Source organism: Entelurus aequoreus, linkage group LG26 (genome assembly GCF_033978785.1).
Source record: "Entelurus aequoreus isolate RoL-2023_Sb linkage group LG26, RoL_Eaeq_v1.1, whole genome shotgun sequence".
In the NCBI taxonomy this organism is placed as follows: Eukaryota; Metazoa; Chordata; class Actinopteri; order Syngnathiformes; family Syngnathidae; genus Entelurus; species Entelurus aequoreus.
Genome location: NC_084756.1, coordinates 24,678,898 through 24,698,769, shown reverse-complemented (window position 1 = coordinate 24,698,769; position 19,872 = coordinate 24,678,898). Strand labels below are relative to the sequence as shown.

At 39.8% G+C, this 19,872-nt stretch overlaps 1 protein-coding gene across 2 annotated transcripts in view; it reads right to left on the bottom strand.

Moving 5' to 3' along the window:
* The window catches only part of LOC133643187 (zinc finger protein 385A-like), a 74,660-nt gene extending 58,998 nt beyond the window's left edge, over positions 1-15,662 (bottom strand). For both annotated transcript variants that reach the window (XM_062037610.1, XM_062037611.1), the window contains exon 1: positions 15,486-15,662. In XM_062037610.1, coding sequence (XP_061893594.1) covers positions 15,486-15,495 — 10 coding nt within the window. In that variant the 5' untranslated portion in view covers positions 15,496-15,662. The remainder of the gene's footprint in view (positions 1-15,485) is intronic.
* Between the last annotated feature and the right edge of the window lie 4,210 nt (positions 15,663-19,872).

Here is a 19,872-nt window from a genome sequence, read left to right as displayed (position 1 = left end):
GGCCGTATTGGCATGTGTTGCAATGTTAAGATTTCATCATTGATATATAAACTATCAGACTGCGTGGTCGCTAGTAGTGGCTTTCAGTAGGCCTTTAAAGTCATGTAGAGGAGAAAGAGCAGCCCGGGTTAGCGTAGTTGTGCTGCTCACAGCTCGCTGCCTCCAAGGGTTCACTTTTGGTCGTCACGTGCAAAATGTCACACGCGCGCCAGCACGTTTCACGCGGCTTTTGTGGGAATACCAGTCAACGCTTGCATCATCGGAGAGTGATTTTTTTTTACACAAATCATCAAAAAAAGCAGACAGACTCCTCCGCCAGGAAGAAACAGCTTCTTTGTACAGGTAGATTTGAAGTCATGTATTAAGTCAAACAGACTCATTAGGATTTTCAGACAAATAATTATATTTCAAATAAAAATGTTTGCAAGAAAATCTAGCTATTGGAGTTACCGTATTTTTCGGACTATAAGTGGCAGTTTTTTTCATAGTTTGGCCGGGGGTGCGACTTATACTCAGGAGCGACTTATGTGTGAAATGATGAACACATTAGCGTAAAATATCCAATAATATTATTGATGTCATTGACGTAAGAGACTAGACGTATAAGATTTCATGGGATTTAGCGATTAGGAGTGACAGATTGTTTGGTAAACGTATAGCATGTTCTATATGTTATAGTTATTTGAATGACTCTTACCATAATATGTTACGTTAACATAGCAGTTGGTTATTTATGCCTCATATAACGTACACTTATTCAGCCTGTTGTTCACTATTTATTTTAAATTGCCTTTCAAATGTCTATTCTTGCTGTTGGCTTTTAGCAAATACATTTCCCCCCAAAAATGCGACTTATACTCCAGTGCCACTTATATATGTTTTTCCCTTCTTTATTGTGCATTTTCAGCCGGTGCGACTTATACTCCAAAAAATACGGTACCATATTTTTCAGACTATAAGGCGCACTTAAAATTTAAAATTAAAATGTCATTTTCTCAAAACTCGACAGTGCGCCTTCTAACCCGGTGCGCCTGATGTACAGAATAATTCTGGTTGTGCTTACCGACCTCGAAGCTATTTTATTTGGGATTGATTGATATATTTTTATTTCAAATATGCAAAAAAAAACCAAGAGCAAGCCTGATCCAACACAGTGCTAAAGCCTTAACAGCCATTATAACAAAATGAAAACAATGGAGAATAAAAAACAAAAAAAAATGAGCATTAGACTTTCTTTTTGTTTATTTTTTATTTTATTTTTTTACGTATTTGAAAAGGAGTGAGAAGAAGTTTACACTTATTTAATCCCACCACTTTTTTTTAAATCATAAATTATTCTGAGCTAGAACTACTTGTTCACTCTATGTACAAACTTAATGAACTTGTATGTACAAACCCCATTTCCATATGAGTTGGGAAATGGTGTTAGATGTAAATATAAAGTGAATACAATGATTTACTAATCATTTTCAAGCCATATTCAGTTGGATATGCTACAAAGACAACATATTTCATGGTCAAACTCATAAACTGTATATATTTTTTGCAAATAATGAACTTAGAATGTCATGGCTGCAACACGTGACAAAGTAGTTGGGAAAGGGCATGTTCACCACTGTGTTACATGGCCTTTCCTTTTAACAACACTCAGTAAATGATTGGGAACTGAGGAAACTAATTGTTGAAGCTTTGAAAGTTGAATTCTTTCCCATTCTTGTTTGATGTAGAGCTTCAGTGGTTCAACAGTCCGGGGTCTCCGCTGTCCTATTTTAGGCTTCATAATGCCAAACACATTTTCCATGGGAGACAGGTCTGGACTGCAGGCGGGCCAGGAAAGTACCCGCACTCTTTTTTTACGAAACCACGCTGTTGTAACACGTGCTGAATGTGGCTTGGCATTGTTTTGCTGAAATAAGCAGGGGCGTCCATGAAAAAGACGGCGCTTAGATGGCAGCATATGTTGTTCCAAAAGCTGTATGTACCTTTCAGCATTAATGGTGCCTTCACAGATGTGTAAGTTACCCATGTCTTGGCCACTAATACACCCCCATACAATCACACATGCTGCCTTTTCAACTTTGCGTCAATAACAGTCTGGATGGTTTGCTTCCCCTTTGGTCCAGATGACACGATGTGGAATATTTCCAAAAACAATTTGAAATGTGGACTCGTCAGACCACAGAACACTTTTCCACTTTGCATGAGTCCATCTTTGATGATCTCGGGCCCAGAGAAGCCGGCGGCGTTTCTGGGTGTTGTTGATAAATGGCTTTTGCTTTGCATAGTAGAGCTTTAACTTGCACTTACAGATGTAGCGACCAACTGTAGTTACTAACAGTGGTTTTCTGAAGTGTTCCTGAGCCCATGTGGTGATATCCTTTAGAGATTGATGTCAGTTTTTGATACAGTGCCGTCTGAGGGATGGAAGGTCACGCTCATTCAATGTTGGTTTCCGGCCATGCTGCTTACGTGCAGTGACTTTTCCACATTCTCTGAACCTTTTGATGATATTATGGAGCGTAGATGTTGAAATCCCTCAATTTCTTGCAATTGCACTTTGAGAAAGGTTGTTCTTAAACTGTTTGACTATTTGCTCACACAGTTGTGGACAAAGTGGTGACCCTCGCCCCATCCTTTCTGGTGAAAGACTGAGCATTTTTTGGGAAGCTGTTTTTATAGCCAATCATGGCACCCACCTGTTCCCAATTAGCCTGTTCACCTGTGGGATGTTCCAAATAAGTGTTTGATGAGCATTCCTCAACTTTATCAGTATTTATTGCCACCTTCTTTGTCACGTGTTGCTGCCATCAAATTATAAAGTTAATGATTATTTAACAAATAAAAAAAGTTGATGAGTTTGAACATGAAATATGTTGTCTTTGTAGCATATTCAACTGAATATGGCTTGAATGGGATTTGCAAATAATTGTATTCTATTTATATTTACATCTTACACAATTACCCAACTCATGTGGAAACGGGGTTTGTAAAACAAAAAATGATCCGGGCAACAGATCAGCACAAAAACAAGTACCAATAAGTGAGAAAAGTTGCATAATATGTTACCTTTAAGTCTACTGGGCTACCTTTAAGTCAACCGAGCTGGACACGAGCTTCTCCTGGCCATAAAACTGATTGTGATTGTGATTGAGCAAAAGTGGATGGAAGGAAGAAAAGGGAAATGGAAGACTAGTGATAATCCCATGGAGAAGAAGAAAACATATACATTGTAAGTCATGTGGAAACAGAGTAATATTTATACATCCCCAAGGCCCTAATTTCACATCCTCTCCCGTGCGAGCACAGCACCGGTCATTGTTAGTTACCTCGCACCATGTGGTCAGAGAATATGCAATTATGTCAGCACGAGGAATGTTTGTCTGGCTTTAGTGCTGCTGGGATCTGTTGGACTCCTGACTCCTCCTCGCCAAGTCTGTGTTCACTACACTCAGGTCCTCACGTTGGGCAGTCTGGGGGTCGGCGGAGGAGAGGAGGGCACGGGAGCGCACAAAACGGGACGTGGCGGTGATGACGACGTGCAGCGTGTCAACGTTCAAACGCCGCCACTCCGCATTGTTGTCATGCTTTTATTGGAGCGTTTACACACCTGCTGGGCCTGCACGAGCACCTGCTGGGCCTGCACACACACCTGCTGGGCCTGCACACACACCTGCTGGGCCTGCACACACACCTGCTGGGCCTGCACACACACCTGCTGGGCCTGCACAAGCACCTGCTGGGCCTGCACACACACCTGCTGGGCCTGCACACACACCTGCTGGGCCTGCACGAGCACCTGCTGGGCCTGCACACACACCTGCTGGGCCTGCACACACACCTGCTGGGCCTGCACACACACCTGCTGGGCCTGCACGAGCACCCGCCAGCCCAGCGAGCAAAGACAACATGGCATAAGAGGGAACAAACACCTGGTGATGGTGGCAGGTGCCTCGTGCGCTACATTTTATTCAAGGAGGGGAGACAAAAGATGACGGAAGTATGTTATTTTCTGGGAAAGCACAAATGATGGGTTATATTCTGAGCCTGTGTGGCTTCCATGCAATCACGTGGTCTTTAGAAACAGATGATATAGGGCAGGCATTGTTTGGTAACCTTGAAAGCAGTAAATGACATAACTGCACATTTCTGTCATTCTCCTTATTACGGTTGTGGTGAAAAGTGTACATACACGTGTAAAGAACATCCTGTCATGGCTGTCTTGACTTTACAATCATTTCTACAACTTTGTGTGATGTAGTGATTGGAGCACATACTTGTTGCTCACTAAAAACATTCATGAAGTTTGCTTCTTTTATGAATTTATTATGTGTCTACTGAAAATGTGAGGGTCAAAAGTATACATACAGCAATGTTAATATTTGCTTCCTTGGCAAGTTGACCTGCAATAAGGCGCTTTTGGTAGCCATCCACAAGCTTCTGCTTGACCACTTGACCACTTTTGGTAGCCATCCACAAGCTTCTGCTTGACCACTTGACCACTTTTGGTAGCCATCCACAAGCTTCTGCTTGACCACTTGACCACTCCTCTTGACAAAATTGGTGCAGTTCAGCTAAATGTGTTGGTTTTCTGACATGGACTTGTTTCTTCAGCATTGTCCACATGTTTAAGTCAGGACTATGGGAAGGAGGCCATTCTAAAACCTTCATTCTAGCCTTAATTCATGTATATCATATGATAAATATGATCTATATGTCTGTATGTATATAGTTATATACTATATATATATATATATATATATATACATATACATATATATATATATATATATATATATATATATACATATATATATATATATATATATATGTATATATTATACATATATATATATATATGTATATGTATATATATATATATGTATGTATGTGTATATATATGTATATGTATATATATATATATATATATATATATATATATATATATATATATGTATGTATATATATATATACTGTATATATATATATATATATATATATATATAGTTACTTACAAATTGTTTTAGCTCATTGCGGCATCCAAGTGAAAAAGTGTCGACACCCCTGCTCTAAATCGGTTGTCCAAGCGGTTGTGTTGTGGTCTGTTATCTTTAGCAGTGGGTATGACGCTCACACGCGTATGAAATGTGTGTCATGCATTTCAAATGTCAATACTTGTCATCCTTCAGTGCGTCGCCTTGATTTGAAAGGTTATGTTGCTCACCAGAGGCCACACGCATGCACCTGTGAGTCCTTTAAAGGACGGTGAAGGCGGGATCTTTAAAATCATACACGCATACTTTTTATACGGTGGAACCTTTTTCTCTTTATGTTTCGCTTTATTTGGAACACGTATACAATTTCAGCACGTTACGTCACATTTTAATTTCACATTATGGCCGAAAAGGAGTAGAAAGAAACAGAGCTCATTTAATCCCACCCTTTTCCACTTCATAGCAACTTCTATGCATTCATTCCTTGCAAGCAGTTTGTAGCACAGTTGAAATGAATGCATTCTCAGTACGATGATTCACATATGAGATGAACAACTCAAAGTTATTGCGTGTACTTTGTAAACATGTTTAGTCTGAACAGTTTCTTAAAGTGGATCATATTAGTACATGGTTTTTTCATGCATTCCATACTTAAATTCCACATACTGTTAAGCTAAAGGTTTTAAGTGTGGTACATATTAGGGGTGTAACGGTACACAAAAATGTTGGTTGGGTACGTACCTCGGGTTAGAGGTCACGGTTCGGTTCATTTTCAGTACAGTAAGAAAACAACAAAATATAAATATTTTTGGTTATTTATTTACCAAATGTGTAAACAATGACTTTATCCTTTTAACATTGGGAACACTATAATAATTCTGCCCACGTTCATCAACATTAAACTGCCTCAAGTTGTTGCTCACATGAAATAAAATGACAAAACTTTTCTTCTACATATAAAAAGTGCAACATTAAACAGTTTCAAGTCAACTCATCATGCTTCATTTATTACAGCATTTGGGAAGCCTGTAGTTGATTTATTATGTAAATGTTATATTATTATCAACATGTGATAGCAGGGACCCTGCCATTCAAAACTAGGCTGCTGCATTACTAATGTTATATTATTATCAACATGTGATAGCAGGGACCCTGCCATTCTAAACTAGGCTGCTGCATTACTAATGTTATATTATTATCAACATGTGATAGCAGGGACCCTGACATTCTAAACTAGGCTGCTGCATCACTAATGTTATATTATTATCAACATGTGATAGCAGGGACCCTGCCATTCTAAACTAGGCTGCTGCATTACTAATGTTATATTATTATCAACATGTGATAGCAGGGACCCTGCCATTCTAAACTAGGCTGCTGCATTACTAATGTTATATTATTATCAACATGTGATAGCAGGGACCCTGACATTCTAAACTAGGCTGCTGCATCACTAATGTTATATTATTATCAACATGTGATAGCAGGGACCCTGCCATTCTAAACTAGGCTGCTGCATTACTAATGTTATATTATTATCAACATGTGATAGCAGGGACCCTGCCATTCTAAACTAGGCTGCTGCATCACTAATGTTATATTATTATCAACATGTGATAGCAGGGACCCTGCCATTCTAAACTAGGCTGCTGCATTACTAATGTTATATTATTATCAACATGTGATAACAGGGACCCTGCCATTCAAAACTAGGCTGCTGCATTACTAATGTTATATTATTATCAACATGTGATAGCAGGGACCCTGCCATTCAAAACTAGGCTGCTGCATTACTAATGTTATATTATTATCAACATGTGATAGCAGGGACCCTGCCATTCAAAACTAGGCTGCTGCATTACTAATGTTATATTATTATCAACATGTGATAGCAGGGACCCTGCCATTCTAAACTAGGCTGCTGCATTACTAATGTTATATTATTATCAACATGTGATAGCAGGGACCCTGCCATTCAAAACTAGGCTGCTGCATTACTAATGTTATATTATTATCAACATGTGATAGCAGGGACCCTGCCATTCTAAACTAGGCTGCTGCATTACTAATGTTATATTATTATCAACATGTGATAGCAGGGACCCTGCCATTCAAAACTAGGCTGCTGCATTACTAATGTTATATTATTATCAACATGTGATAGCAGGGACCCTGCCATTCAAAACTAGGCTGCTGCATTACTAATGATTCATGGAACTATAGCTGAAAAAAGAGCAATAGGAGAGACTATTCATCCCTGAACACCATGGAGTTCATGTAGGCTTAATGATGCACTTACATTATTATATCAACTATCAGAGACAGAAACTCTTCATTTAACACAATGTCCTTTTTTGCTGCTTCAACACAGCTCAATCAACACAGAAAAAGGTCAAGTGAAATAACAGACAGACAGGGCTTTGTTGTCCGTAACACACACACACACGCACACACACACACACACTGCAAAATGAGCTAACGTTACGCTAAAAGCAAATTAGCCTTCACCTCAAGCCAGGACTGCGAGTGAGCTGAACTGCCTTTTATATTTCTAGAAGGTCAACGGGCTCATAGTGATGTTACTAGTAGTTGACTGGGAGGTGTTTATTATCATTTGGGGAGAGTCCGCTGCCTGATGCTTACCTGCTAAACGCTAAGCACTGACTACATGCGCTCTGAATACACACTGCTGATTGGCTGTTACCGCTCTGTGTGTGTAACCAATCAGATGGTTGTGTGGGTGTGACGATGCTGGGTGCTGTGTAGAGGACTGACAGAGAGGCGGCTACTTAATATGTCCGTGTGGAAACTCGTTCGGTTCACCTCCGAACCGAACCGGAACCCCCGTACCGAAACGGTTCAATACAAATACACGCACCGTTACACCCCTAGTGGTACGTGCATACAAATGTTTTCTATTACATTTTTCTCCGAGGTTGTATTTCTCCTATTTTGTTGACAAGAATTGTTGTACATTCTTGGGTAGCAGGTTATAGTTTGCTTTGTACATAACTTTAACTGTTTCAAAATGCACCAAGTCATTGAATTTCAATATTTTTTGTTCAATCAATAAAAGGTTTGAGTGTTCTATTTATCCAACATTATTTGTTATTCTAACTGATCTTTTTTGTAACACAATGAGTGAATGAAGTGTCATTTTCTGATGATTTCCCCATATTTCTACACAATAACGCAGATGTGGTAATAACACTCGTTATGGCTGGAGCGTTAAAAAATGAAACTCGTGCCTTATTTTGAGTTTGTTGGTGTTTTCCTGTGTAGTGCTTTAGTTTTTGTCTTGCGCTGTTATTTTGGTGGCCCTTCCTGTTTTGTTGGTGTTTTCCTGTAGCAGTTTTCATGCCTTCCTTTGAGCGCTATTCCGCGCACCTTCTTTGTGTTAGCAAGCAAGGCTATTTACGTTGTCACTATCCTTCTTCGTGCGGACATTGTTGATTGTCATGTCATGTACGGAAGTACTTTGTGGACACCGTAAGTTTTTGCTGTCGTCCAGCATTCTGTTTCTGTTTACTTTGTGGCCAGTTCAGTTTTACTTTCGTTTTGCGTAGCCATTGCCTTTTCCGTTCCCTTTTGTTCATTTTTGGTTTATGCATTACATACCTTTTTACCTGCACGCTGCCTCCCGCTGTGGTCTGCATATTGGTATCACAACAAACCATCCTCGTCTCACCCGACACATTCCAACTTTTACAAACCTGCTGCCACCTACTGACGTGGAGCATTACGTGGTTATCCTGCCGAGTTCTACACAGCACAGACACTAAGCAACGGCATATTGTTTGCAGATTATAATTATTGATTGGCAAAAAAATATTTTTTGGACCAATTAGGTGAAGTTGCATCATTTCCCACGGCCCACCAGACAATATCTCGCGGCACAGTAGAGAATACAATACATATTTTTGCTTTGTTCATTATTGAAATATGTATTGCTACCTTATGTCGAATATTTTTATATGAGATTTCCAGTACATTTCACATTGTTATTATGGGGTGTTGTTTGTAGAATTTTGAGGACAAAAATGTATTTCTTCCATTTTGGAATAAGGCTGTGTGATAAATGTTAGAATAATTGTTTCTAAATGATCACAAAAAACTTTGTGTTACATTGGGTTCTGTCAAGTAAGAAGACAAAAGCTGTCTTTGAAACCTACCAAGAAGAAGGCTGGTAAAAGTCCACAGTGTAAGGGGGAGAGCCACATGAAGGCTTTTCTGTTTTCTCTCATGTATGGTAATCAACAGAAGGATGTTGTTCTGGCCCAAGGACTTCAAAGCGGAGAGAGGACAGGATCTGCCCAATTTCCAGACGAACTCTTTTTGAACTATTTTACAAACTCTTTTTGAACTGACCTTTTCTCTGAATTGTTTACGAGGCATACAATCTTTTGGCAGAGCGTGCTGGAGATTGTAGAAGGATACAATGTCCGGGCGACTCTCCTCAATATATTGAGTCCAAATTGAATTCTGTCTCTGTTTAATTCTTTGCCTCTTGTCTTGTTTAAAAGATGTCATCAGTGTTTGAACCTGACAATAACAAAATGTGGGGGAAAAAAAGTGAAGCCCTGTGAATACTTTCCGGATATAGTGGGTGGATATGAGTAATTGTGACAACATACCGATAACTTCGATAAGATGACTAAAATGGCTAAAAAATATATAATGCTCCAATGTGGAGAGTCTACTCGCACTGTGCTGTAGGTGAGTTAGGGTGAGCAAACCAAGCGCTCCTTTACTCCCCAGAGCCCACTGCAAACAAACATGGCGTGGATTGTGTGGGATTTCATCATCGTTTCAAATGTTCTGCAAACATCCCGCAACAAGGGAAAATAAAACATTGAGCTCCAACACATCAAACCAGCAATGCAACGGCGGCGTTTTGGAAAGCCTGCGAAGCTTTTAAAGAAGCTGCAGTCGCAAAAAAGTATAGTAAATCAAAATGTAAAAATACTAACTACAAATAATTAGGGGTGTAACGGTACACAAAAATTTCGGTTGGGTACGTACCTCGGTTTAGAGGTCACGGTTCGGTTCATTTTCAGTACAGTAAGAAAACAACAAAATATACATTTTTGGGTTATTTATTTACCAAATTTGTAAACAATGACTTTATCCTTTTAACATTGGGAACACTATAATAATTCTGCCCACGTTCATCAACGTTAAACTGCCTCAAGTTGTTGCTCACATGAAATAAAATGACAAAACTTTTCTTCTACATATAAAAAGTTTCAAGTCAACTCATCATGCTTCATTTATTACAGCCTCTGGGAAGCCTGTAGTTTTATTATGTAAATGTTATATTATTATCAACATGTGATAGCAGGGACCCTGCCATTCAAAACTAGGCTGCTGCATTACTAATGTTATATTATTATCAACATGTGATAGCAGGGACCCTGCCCTTCTAAACTAGGCTGCTGCATTACTAATGTTATATTATTATCAACATGTGATAGCAGGGACCCTGCCATTCAAAACTAGGCTGCTGCATTACTAATGTTATATTATTATCAACATGTGATAGCAGGGACCCTGCCATTCTAAACTAGGCTGCTGCATTACTAATGTTATATTATTATCAACATGTGATAGCAGGGACCCTGCCATTCAAAACTAGGCTGCTGCATTACTAATGTTATATTATTATCAACATGTGATAGCAGGGACCCTGCCATTCTAAACTAGGCTGCTGCATTACTAATGATTCATGGAACTATAGCTGAAAAAATAGCAATAGGAGAGACTATTCATCCCTGAACACCATGGAGTTCATGTAGGCTCAATGATGCACTTACATTATTATATCAACTATCAGAGACAGAAACTCTTCATTTAACATAATGTCCTTTTTTGCTGCTTCAACACAGCTCAATCAACACAGAAAAAGGTCAAGTGAAATAACAGACAGACAGGGCTTTGTTGTCCGTAACACACACACACACACACACACACACACACACACACACACACACACACACACACACACACACACACACACACACACACACACACACACACACACACACACACACACACACACACACACACACACACACACACACACACACACACACACACACACACACACAGCAAAAGGACTGACAGAAACAGAGGCAGAAGGAAGCGTAGGCAGCTACTTAATATGTTCGTGTGGAAACTCGTTCGGTGCACCTCCGAACCGAACCGGAACCCCCGTACCGAAACGGTTCAATACAAATACACGTACCGTTACACTCCTACAAATAAGTCTGTGTTGGTGTTGGCTTAAAAAAAAAAAAGCAGAAGTATTGTAAGTAAAGGTGCAAGCGACAGCTATTTTCGGTTTGTGTTATGTCAACAAGATCTTATGCCGACGTGGTGTGGGCCTCCACTGTCCACATTGGTGGCTGTGCGTGAGAGGCGGAAAAGCTTTGGGCTTTTATTTTAAATAAATAAAGACCTCAAAGCTCCGGACGTGAAATATTCATTGTAGAGAAATAAATAAATGAATAAAAAGTCACACAAGATTCACCAAACGCTGCTCGGCACCGAGGGAGACGAGTCATATTCAGCACACGTTTTCAACGCGAGGATCTTTTGCTCCCCGTGATGGACGTGCAGAGAAGAGATGTTGTCAAGGTGATGCACAAAAAGGACGTGTCAGCGTTCTTGTGTGAGGCTGAACGAGCGTAAGTCTAATCTAGTATTCACTTGTCCTTGTGCTCCAAATCCAACACGTTTGTTCCGTTTTGCTCGTGCTGATGCCTCAGATTAGAATGAAGTGGGTTTGTCCAAACTACGGCCCACGACATGTCACAAGTAGAGATGTCCGATTATGGCTTTTTTGCCGATATTCCGATATTGTCCAACTCTTAATTACCGATTCCGATATCAACCGATACCGATATATACAGTGGTGGAATGAACACATTATTATGCCTCATTTTGTTGTGATGCCCCGCTGGATGCATTAAACAATGTAACAAGGTTTTACAAAATAAATCAACTCAAGTTATGGAAAAAAATTAGGGATGTCCGATAATGGCTTTTTTGCCGATATTCCGATATTGTCCAAGTCTTAATTACCGATACCGATATCAACCGATACCGATATATACAGTCGTGGAATTAACACATTATTATGCCTAATTTGGACAACCAGGTATGGTGAAGATAAGGTCCTTTTTTTAAAAATGTATAAAATAAAATAAGATAAATAAATTAAAAACATTTTCTTGAATAAAAAAGAAAGTAAAACAATATAAAAACAGTTACATAGAAACTAGTAATGAATGAAAATGAGTAAAATGAAGTGTTAAAGGTTAGTACTATTAGTGGAGCAGCAGCACGCACAATCATGTGTGCTTACGGACTGTATCCCTTGCAGACTGTATTGATATATATTGATATATATGTAGGAAGCACAGACTGTATCCCTTGCAGACTGTATTGATATATATTGATATATATGTAGGAAGCACAGACTGTATCCCTTGCAGACTGTATTGATATATATTGATATATATGTAGGAAGCACAGACTGTATCCCTTGCAGACTGTATTGATATATGTGACCCGTGCAGGCAAAATGAGTCGGAATACGCACAGGCTAATTTTGAGCTACAGGCAAATAAGTGAAAAAAATGTATCTTGGTTGAAATTGAGATTTTCACAAAAATGAGTCCATAAAGCCACAATCTAGCGATCCCAATCATGGAAATAGCAAGAAAACATCTTAAATCACCTTTATTTGAAGGTTTTGTACGAGGTATGTCTTCAGAAATTAGTCCTTGGTGTTAAAATTCCCTGAGAAAATCCAGTGTTTTCAACGCTCACTGGCGGCAATAAGGGGGAATCCCTGTAGTGGATTGTCCGAAGCTTAAACAGGCAACAAAAGTAGTTTAGTACAACAAATGTATTTACCCATTATCAGAAGTGCAGGTTGAATGAAGTTGGCCGTGCAGACAGACCACATGTTACTCCGGAGTAAACAAGACACACACAAGCCAAAATCACTCCTGAGTTCCGTCCGGTCTTCTGCCATTTTTTATATGTCTCTTGTGCGTCATTGTTCCTTATCGAGTGCGTCATGATTGTTCTGTTTTGGTTTTGTCTGTTCCAAAACAACCTCGTATCTCTTAGTCATATTTGGAAAATCTAAACATTCTGTAGACAGGTTGGCATAACTCCATATTCACTTTTGTCCCACAACTGGTCCATTCAATGGCACAAAATAGAAGAGAATTGAAAACGAGCGGACATTCTTAAAAGACAAGAAATATAGGTCAAAAGGTCAGAAATTCTACGACATCCCCCTAGCCATATTTGCTAGCATTGTGACGCCAAGTTGACCTACTTTCTAAAAATGAGCATGGAATTCCCGATGACGCCATTCTGAACCAATACAATTCGAGTTTTTAAACCTGTCCCGACATAAAAAAATCCGGCTTGTTGCTAAGCGGTCGCTGTGAGGCGTACCCTCATTGGTTGAATCACCCCGCGCGGTGCATTGTGGTATCATGGCAGCACCCTGATGAAAAACAACACACAGTAATTCCAGCGGAATATTTGGTGAAAAAAGGTGATTTTCGAACATTTAATTATTATTTTTGTGGATAAGTTAGAGTGTTTTACATTCCATAATGGAATTAGAAGGTGGAGAGGGTACACAGGCGGGTGCAAGTGCGCTAAATTCACTGGCGAATCTTCTTAGTGCTGCTGGTCAGGAATATGACGGACAGCTGACCAGCTGACAAACTGACCAGTGAACAAAAAAACTGTAACATAACAGTGTTGACATTTTTGCACATAACCGTTTTCAATAGAGTTGAATATATATTTTTCCTTTAGACATGGGATTTGACTTTAATTGTACCAATTCTGGTGTTGCTACAAGGACTTTTAAGGTATGGTTGCTATGGAGTTTTGTTTTGGAACATTCTGTTCTGGAACAGTCAACTTTAAGCTGCTTTTTCTCAAAATTGACCCTCAAACTTGGTCGACTTCAATCGGATGTAACTCGGTCATTTTCTGTCCGATTCCAACAAACCATATATCATTTTGAAGGTCTTTAGATGGAGAATGTGTAAATAAAGCTAAAGTTCAAGTTAAATAAATAAAGTAAATAAGTAATAAGTAAATAACAATAACTCAGTTTTTAAAATGTCCTCATTATGACTCATTTTGCCAGCACAGGTCACATATATTGATATTGTAGTAGAATTTCTGACCTTTTGACCTATATTTCTTGTCTTTTAAGAATGTCCGCTCATTTTCAATTCTCTTGTATTTTGTGCCATTGAATGGACCAGTTGTGGGACAAAAGTGAATATTAAGTCGTGCCAACCTGTCTACAGAATGTGTTGACTGTCTAAAGGATTGGAGTTGTTATGGAACAGATAAGGAAAACAACAAGACATTGACGCATTTAGATAACAAACAATGACGCACAAGAGACATATAAAAAATGGCAGAAGACCGGAACTCGACAGTGATTTTGGCTTGTGTGTGTCTTGTTTTCTCCGGAGTAACATGTGGTCTGTCTGCACGGCCAACTTCATTCAACCTGCACTTCTGATAATGGGTAAATAAATTTGTTGTACTAAACTACTTTTGTTGCCTGTTTAAGCTTCGGACAATCCACTACAATATATAATGTAGGAAGCAGAATATTAATAACAGAAAGAAACAACCCTTTTGTGTGAATGAGTGTAAATGGGGGAGGGAGGTTTTGTGGGTTGGTGCACTAATTGTAAGTGTATCTTGTGTTTTTTATGTGGATTTAATTAAAAAAAACCAAAAAAAAAACGATACCGATAATTTTTGATATTACATTTTAAAGCATTTAGCATCTCTATTTTCAACCCAAATATGTGAAATGAGATCATCTCCCACGGCACACCAGACTGTACCTGCACAGTGGTTGAAAAACACATCATGTAATCTAATCAAACACAAATGGTGGTTGCAAGGAACGGCACTTTGACGCCAACCGGTGGTGAAGTTGCATACTGCGACACTCTCCCCCCTCGCCCCCACCCTCAGACAAGGAAAAGAAACTAGGATGACCTTCAAGCCTCCTGGTATGTGCAACGTGAGTCCTGGTAAGGACACGCTATATACGACACATTGGCAACGATACTCAGCGAGCACTGCAAGGTCAACGTGTTCCAGGCACGGACATTTCACAGTAAATATTGGCTACTGTGAGATGGTGGGCTTTGGAAAATAAAGACACCTGCTAAATGTGTTTGTTTTGTTCCATACCAAATCATGCAAAACACACATTTCTTTATAATCGTAGTCATATTAATTGGGTTGAATATAATTCAACAATGAACATAATTACTGCTTTTGTTGGGTCAGTGAACTATCCATCTTGTTAAGATCTGTCAAATGTGAAATGCATGAATTGTCTTCCATTGTTTACAAGGCTGTGATGCGTCACGTGTGTCAAAGTTGCCCGGCAAAAAGTTGAAAGGAGACGTGGTCTCTCACCTAAGATCATCCTGTATCCTTCCGTCAACTTCCGTGCGTCCACAATGTCGCCTCCTCTAAAGTGTGCCAAAGCCGGAGCCTCTCTCACAAGTCTGCATCAATGCGTAAGAAGCATCCTGTGCTCTGCATCCGGATGGCGCCGCCTGCCTGTGGTCCACAGGGGAGGCACGTTAGTCGTGGCTGCGACCAGGCAACATGGCTGATGTGTTCACTGGGAGAAGCTGGCTCCTGGCAGGAGGAACAACAACACAGGAAAGAGCTGAAGGTGAAGCTCTGCTGCTCTCTCTCCTTCCCTCACATATTTAGGGCTTGGGTACAACCTAAAAGGCACCTTGCACTCCCAAGCTGTGATTGGCTGCGGGCTCGGCCAATGAGAGCGCGCATTGCTGTGCATCTTTCCTGGGCTTTTTCAATGGGGAGGTTATTTTTAAGTTAAGGTTAAAAGTACCACATTGCAAAAAGTCAGGGTTAAAAAAACAAGAAAAATGAGGGCTATTTTACTTGAACTAAGCAAAATTATCTGCCAATAGAACAAGAAAATTTGGCTTGTCAAGACTTTCCAAAACAAGTAAAAATTAGCTAACCTCAATGAACCCAAAATAGCTTAAAAGAAGTATATTCTCACTAATAACAAGTGCACTTTTCTTGCTAGAAAAAAAAAGTTCAAGTTAAAGTAGCAATGATTGTCACACACACACTAGGTGTGGTGAAATGTATCCTCTGCATTTGACCCATCCCCTTGTTCACCCCCTGGGAGGTGAGGGGAGCAGTGGGCAGCAGCGTTGGCCGCGCCCGGGAATCATTTTTAGTGATTTAACCCCCAATTCCAAGCCTTGATGCTGAGTGCCAAGCAGGGAGGTAATGGCTCCCATTTTTGTAGTCTTTGGTATGACTCGGCCGGGGTTTGAACTCACAACCTGCCCATCACATGGCGGACACTCTAATAATAATAATAACAATAATAGATTGTATTTGTAAAAAGCACTTTACATTGAGTAAACAACCTCAAAGTGCTACAGTGTATTAAAAAAAATAAATAAAAAGATAATAAAAAATAAAAATAAATAAAAACTAGAACAGCCAAATAGCTACAACTCAATCAATCAATCAATCAATCAATCAATGTTTATTTATATAGCCCTAAATCACAAAAGTCTCAAAGGGCTGCACAAGCCACAAGGACATCCTCGGTACAGAGCCCACACAAGGGACGTCGATGTGAATGACTATGAGGAACCTTGGAGGGGACCGCATATGTGGGTAACCCCCCCTCTAAGTACAGTCCCTAGTGGATCCACATAACAGTGAGAGTCCAGTCCATAGTGGGGCCAGCAGGAGACCATCCCGAGCAGAGACAGGTCAGTAGCGCAGAGACGTCCCCAACCGATGCACAGGCGAGCGGTCCACCCCGGGTCCCGACTCTGGACAGCCAGCACCTCATCCATGGTCACCGGAACCGGAATAACCCGGCGAGGGGGCAAAGGAGAAAAGAAAACGGCAGATCAACTGGTCTAAAAAGGGAGTCTATTTAAAGGCTAGAGTATACAAATGAGTTTTAAGATGGGACTTAAATGCTTCTACTGAGGTAGCATCTCTAACTGTTACCGGGAGGGCATTCCAGAGTACTGGAGCCCCAATAGAAAACGCTCGATAGCCCGCAGACTTTTTTTGGGCTCTGGGAATCACTAATAAGCCGGAGTTCTTTGAAGGCAGATTTCTTGCCGGGACATATGGTACAATACAGTCAGCAAGATAGGCAGGAGCTAAACCGTGTAGTATTTTATACGTAAGTAGTAAAACCTTAAAGTCGCATCTTAGGTGCACAGGAAGCCAGTGCAGGTGAGCCAGTATAGGTATATATGTAAGTATATATAAAGGTATATACAGTATAGGCGTAATATGATCAAACTTTCTTGTTCTTGTCAAAAGTGTAGCAGCCGCATTTTGTACCATCTGTAATCTTTTAATGCTAGACATAGGGAGGCCCCAAAATAAAACGTTACAGTAATCGAGACGAGACGTAACGAACACATGAATAATGATCTCAGCATCGCTTGTGGACTAAATGGAACAAATTTTAGCGATATTACGGAGATGAAAGAAGGCCGTTTTAGTAACACTCTTAATGTGTGACTCAAACCAGAGAGTTGTTTTAGTAACACTCTTAATGTGCGACTCAAACGAGAGAGTTGTTTTAGTAACACTCTTAATGTGTGACTCAAACGAGAGAGTTGTTTTAGTAACACTCTTAATGTGTGACTCAAACGAGAGAGTTGTTTTAGTAACACTCTTAATGTGCGACTCAAACCAGAGAGTTGTTTTAGTAACACTCTTAATGTGTGACTCAAACGAGAGAGTTGTTTTAGTAACACTCTTAATGTGTGACTCAAACGAGAGAGTTGTTTTAGTAACACTCTGAATGTGTGACTCAAACGAGAGAGTTGTTTTAGTAACACTCTTAATGTGCGACTCAAACGAGAGAGTTGTTTTAGTAACACTCTTAATGTGTGACTCAAAGGAGAGAGTTGTTTTAGTAACACTCTTAATGTGTGACTCAAACGAGAGAGTTGTTTTAGTAACACTCTTAATGTGTGACTCAAACGAGAGAGTTGTTTTAGTAACACTCTTAATGTGTGACTCAAACGAGAGAGTTGTTTTAGTAACACTCTTAATGTGCGACTCAAACCAGAGAGTTGTTTTAGTAACACTCTTAATGTGTGACTCAAACGAGAGAGTTGTTTTAGTAACACTCTTAATGTGTGACTCAAACGAGAGAGTTGGGTGGAAGATAATACCCAGATTCTTTACAGAGTCTCCTTGTTTAATTGTTTGGTTGTCAAATGTTAAGGTGGTATTATTAAATAGATGTCGGTGTTGAGCAGGACCGATAATCAAGAACTAGTATGCGTATATCTATAAAAAAAAAAGTTTTTTTTAAAAAAAAGAAGGTTTTTTAAGCCTTTTTTAAAAGCATCCACAGTCTGTGGTGCCCTCAGGTGGTCAGGGAGAGCGTTCCACAGACTGGGAGCGGCGGAGCAAAAAGCCCGGTCTCTAACCACTAGGCCACTGAAAAAGAGACCTTTTTGCTCAATATGTTGAAAAATATTCTTAAATGAAGTAAATGCTAGTGCCATTATCTTGACATCATGATATGATTATTTTATTTACATGCTTGAAGTAAGAAATGATGACTTTAAAAAAGTAGTTTTCTACTTGTGAGTGTTGATGACACAACAGTTGATATTCTAGTTTCAAGCATGTTTTACTCAATATAGCTCATCAAATCTCAGCAACAAGCTGTAATATCTTACTGACATCATTTAGGAGCAAAACACTTAAAACAAGTAAAACACTCTAACATAAAATCTGCTTAGTGAGAAGAATGATCTTATCAGACAGAAAATAAGCAAATATCACCTTATTGGAGATATTTCATCTTACTTAGATGTCACTTTTTGCAGTGCACTGATAGTCCCCCACACACACTAGGTGTGGCGAAATTACCCTCTGCGTTTGACCTATCCCCTTGTTCCACCCCCTGGTAGGTGAGGGGAGCAGTGAGCACCAGCGGTGGCCACGCTCGGGAATCATTTTGGTGATTTAAACACCCTAACACTCAACTTTTGCTTCTGCGCCGGCACCTCTGCGCGAACATTACCATATTTTCCAGGCTATAGAGCGCACCGATGTACAAACCCCGTTTCCATATGAGCTGGGAAATGGTGTTAGATGTAAATATAAACGGAATACAATGATTTGCAAATCCCTTTCAAGCCATATTCAGTTGAATATGCTACAAAGACAACATATTTCATGTTCAAACTCATAAACATATTTTGTTGTTGCAAATAATCATTAACTTTATAATTTGATGGCAGCAACACGTGACAAAGAAGTTGTGAAAGGTGGCAATAAATACTGATAAAGTTGAGGAATGCTCATCAAACACTTATTTGGAACATCCCACAGGTGTGCAGGCTAATTGGGAACAGGTGGGTGCCATGATTGGGTATAAAAGTAGATCCCATGAAATGCTCAGTCGTTCACAAACAAGGATGGGGCGAGGGTCACCACTTTGTCAACAAATGCCTGAGCAAATTGTTGAACAGTTTAAGAACAACCTTTCTCAAGCAGCTATTGCAAGGAATTGAGGGATTTCACCATCTACGCTCCGTAATATCATCAAAGAGAATGTGGAGAAATCACTGCACGTAAGCAGCTACGCCCAGTAGACACAATACGTGATTATTCAGAATGGAAATGTGCTGACACACGTGATTTCGCCCGGTCTCTGTTTTGTCTGCGTTGAGGTACTCCATGTCCGTCCTTGGCCGTCAGCAAGCAGGGTCTAGAAACAAACTGCTGATACGAGACAACTCGCAATGGA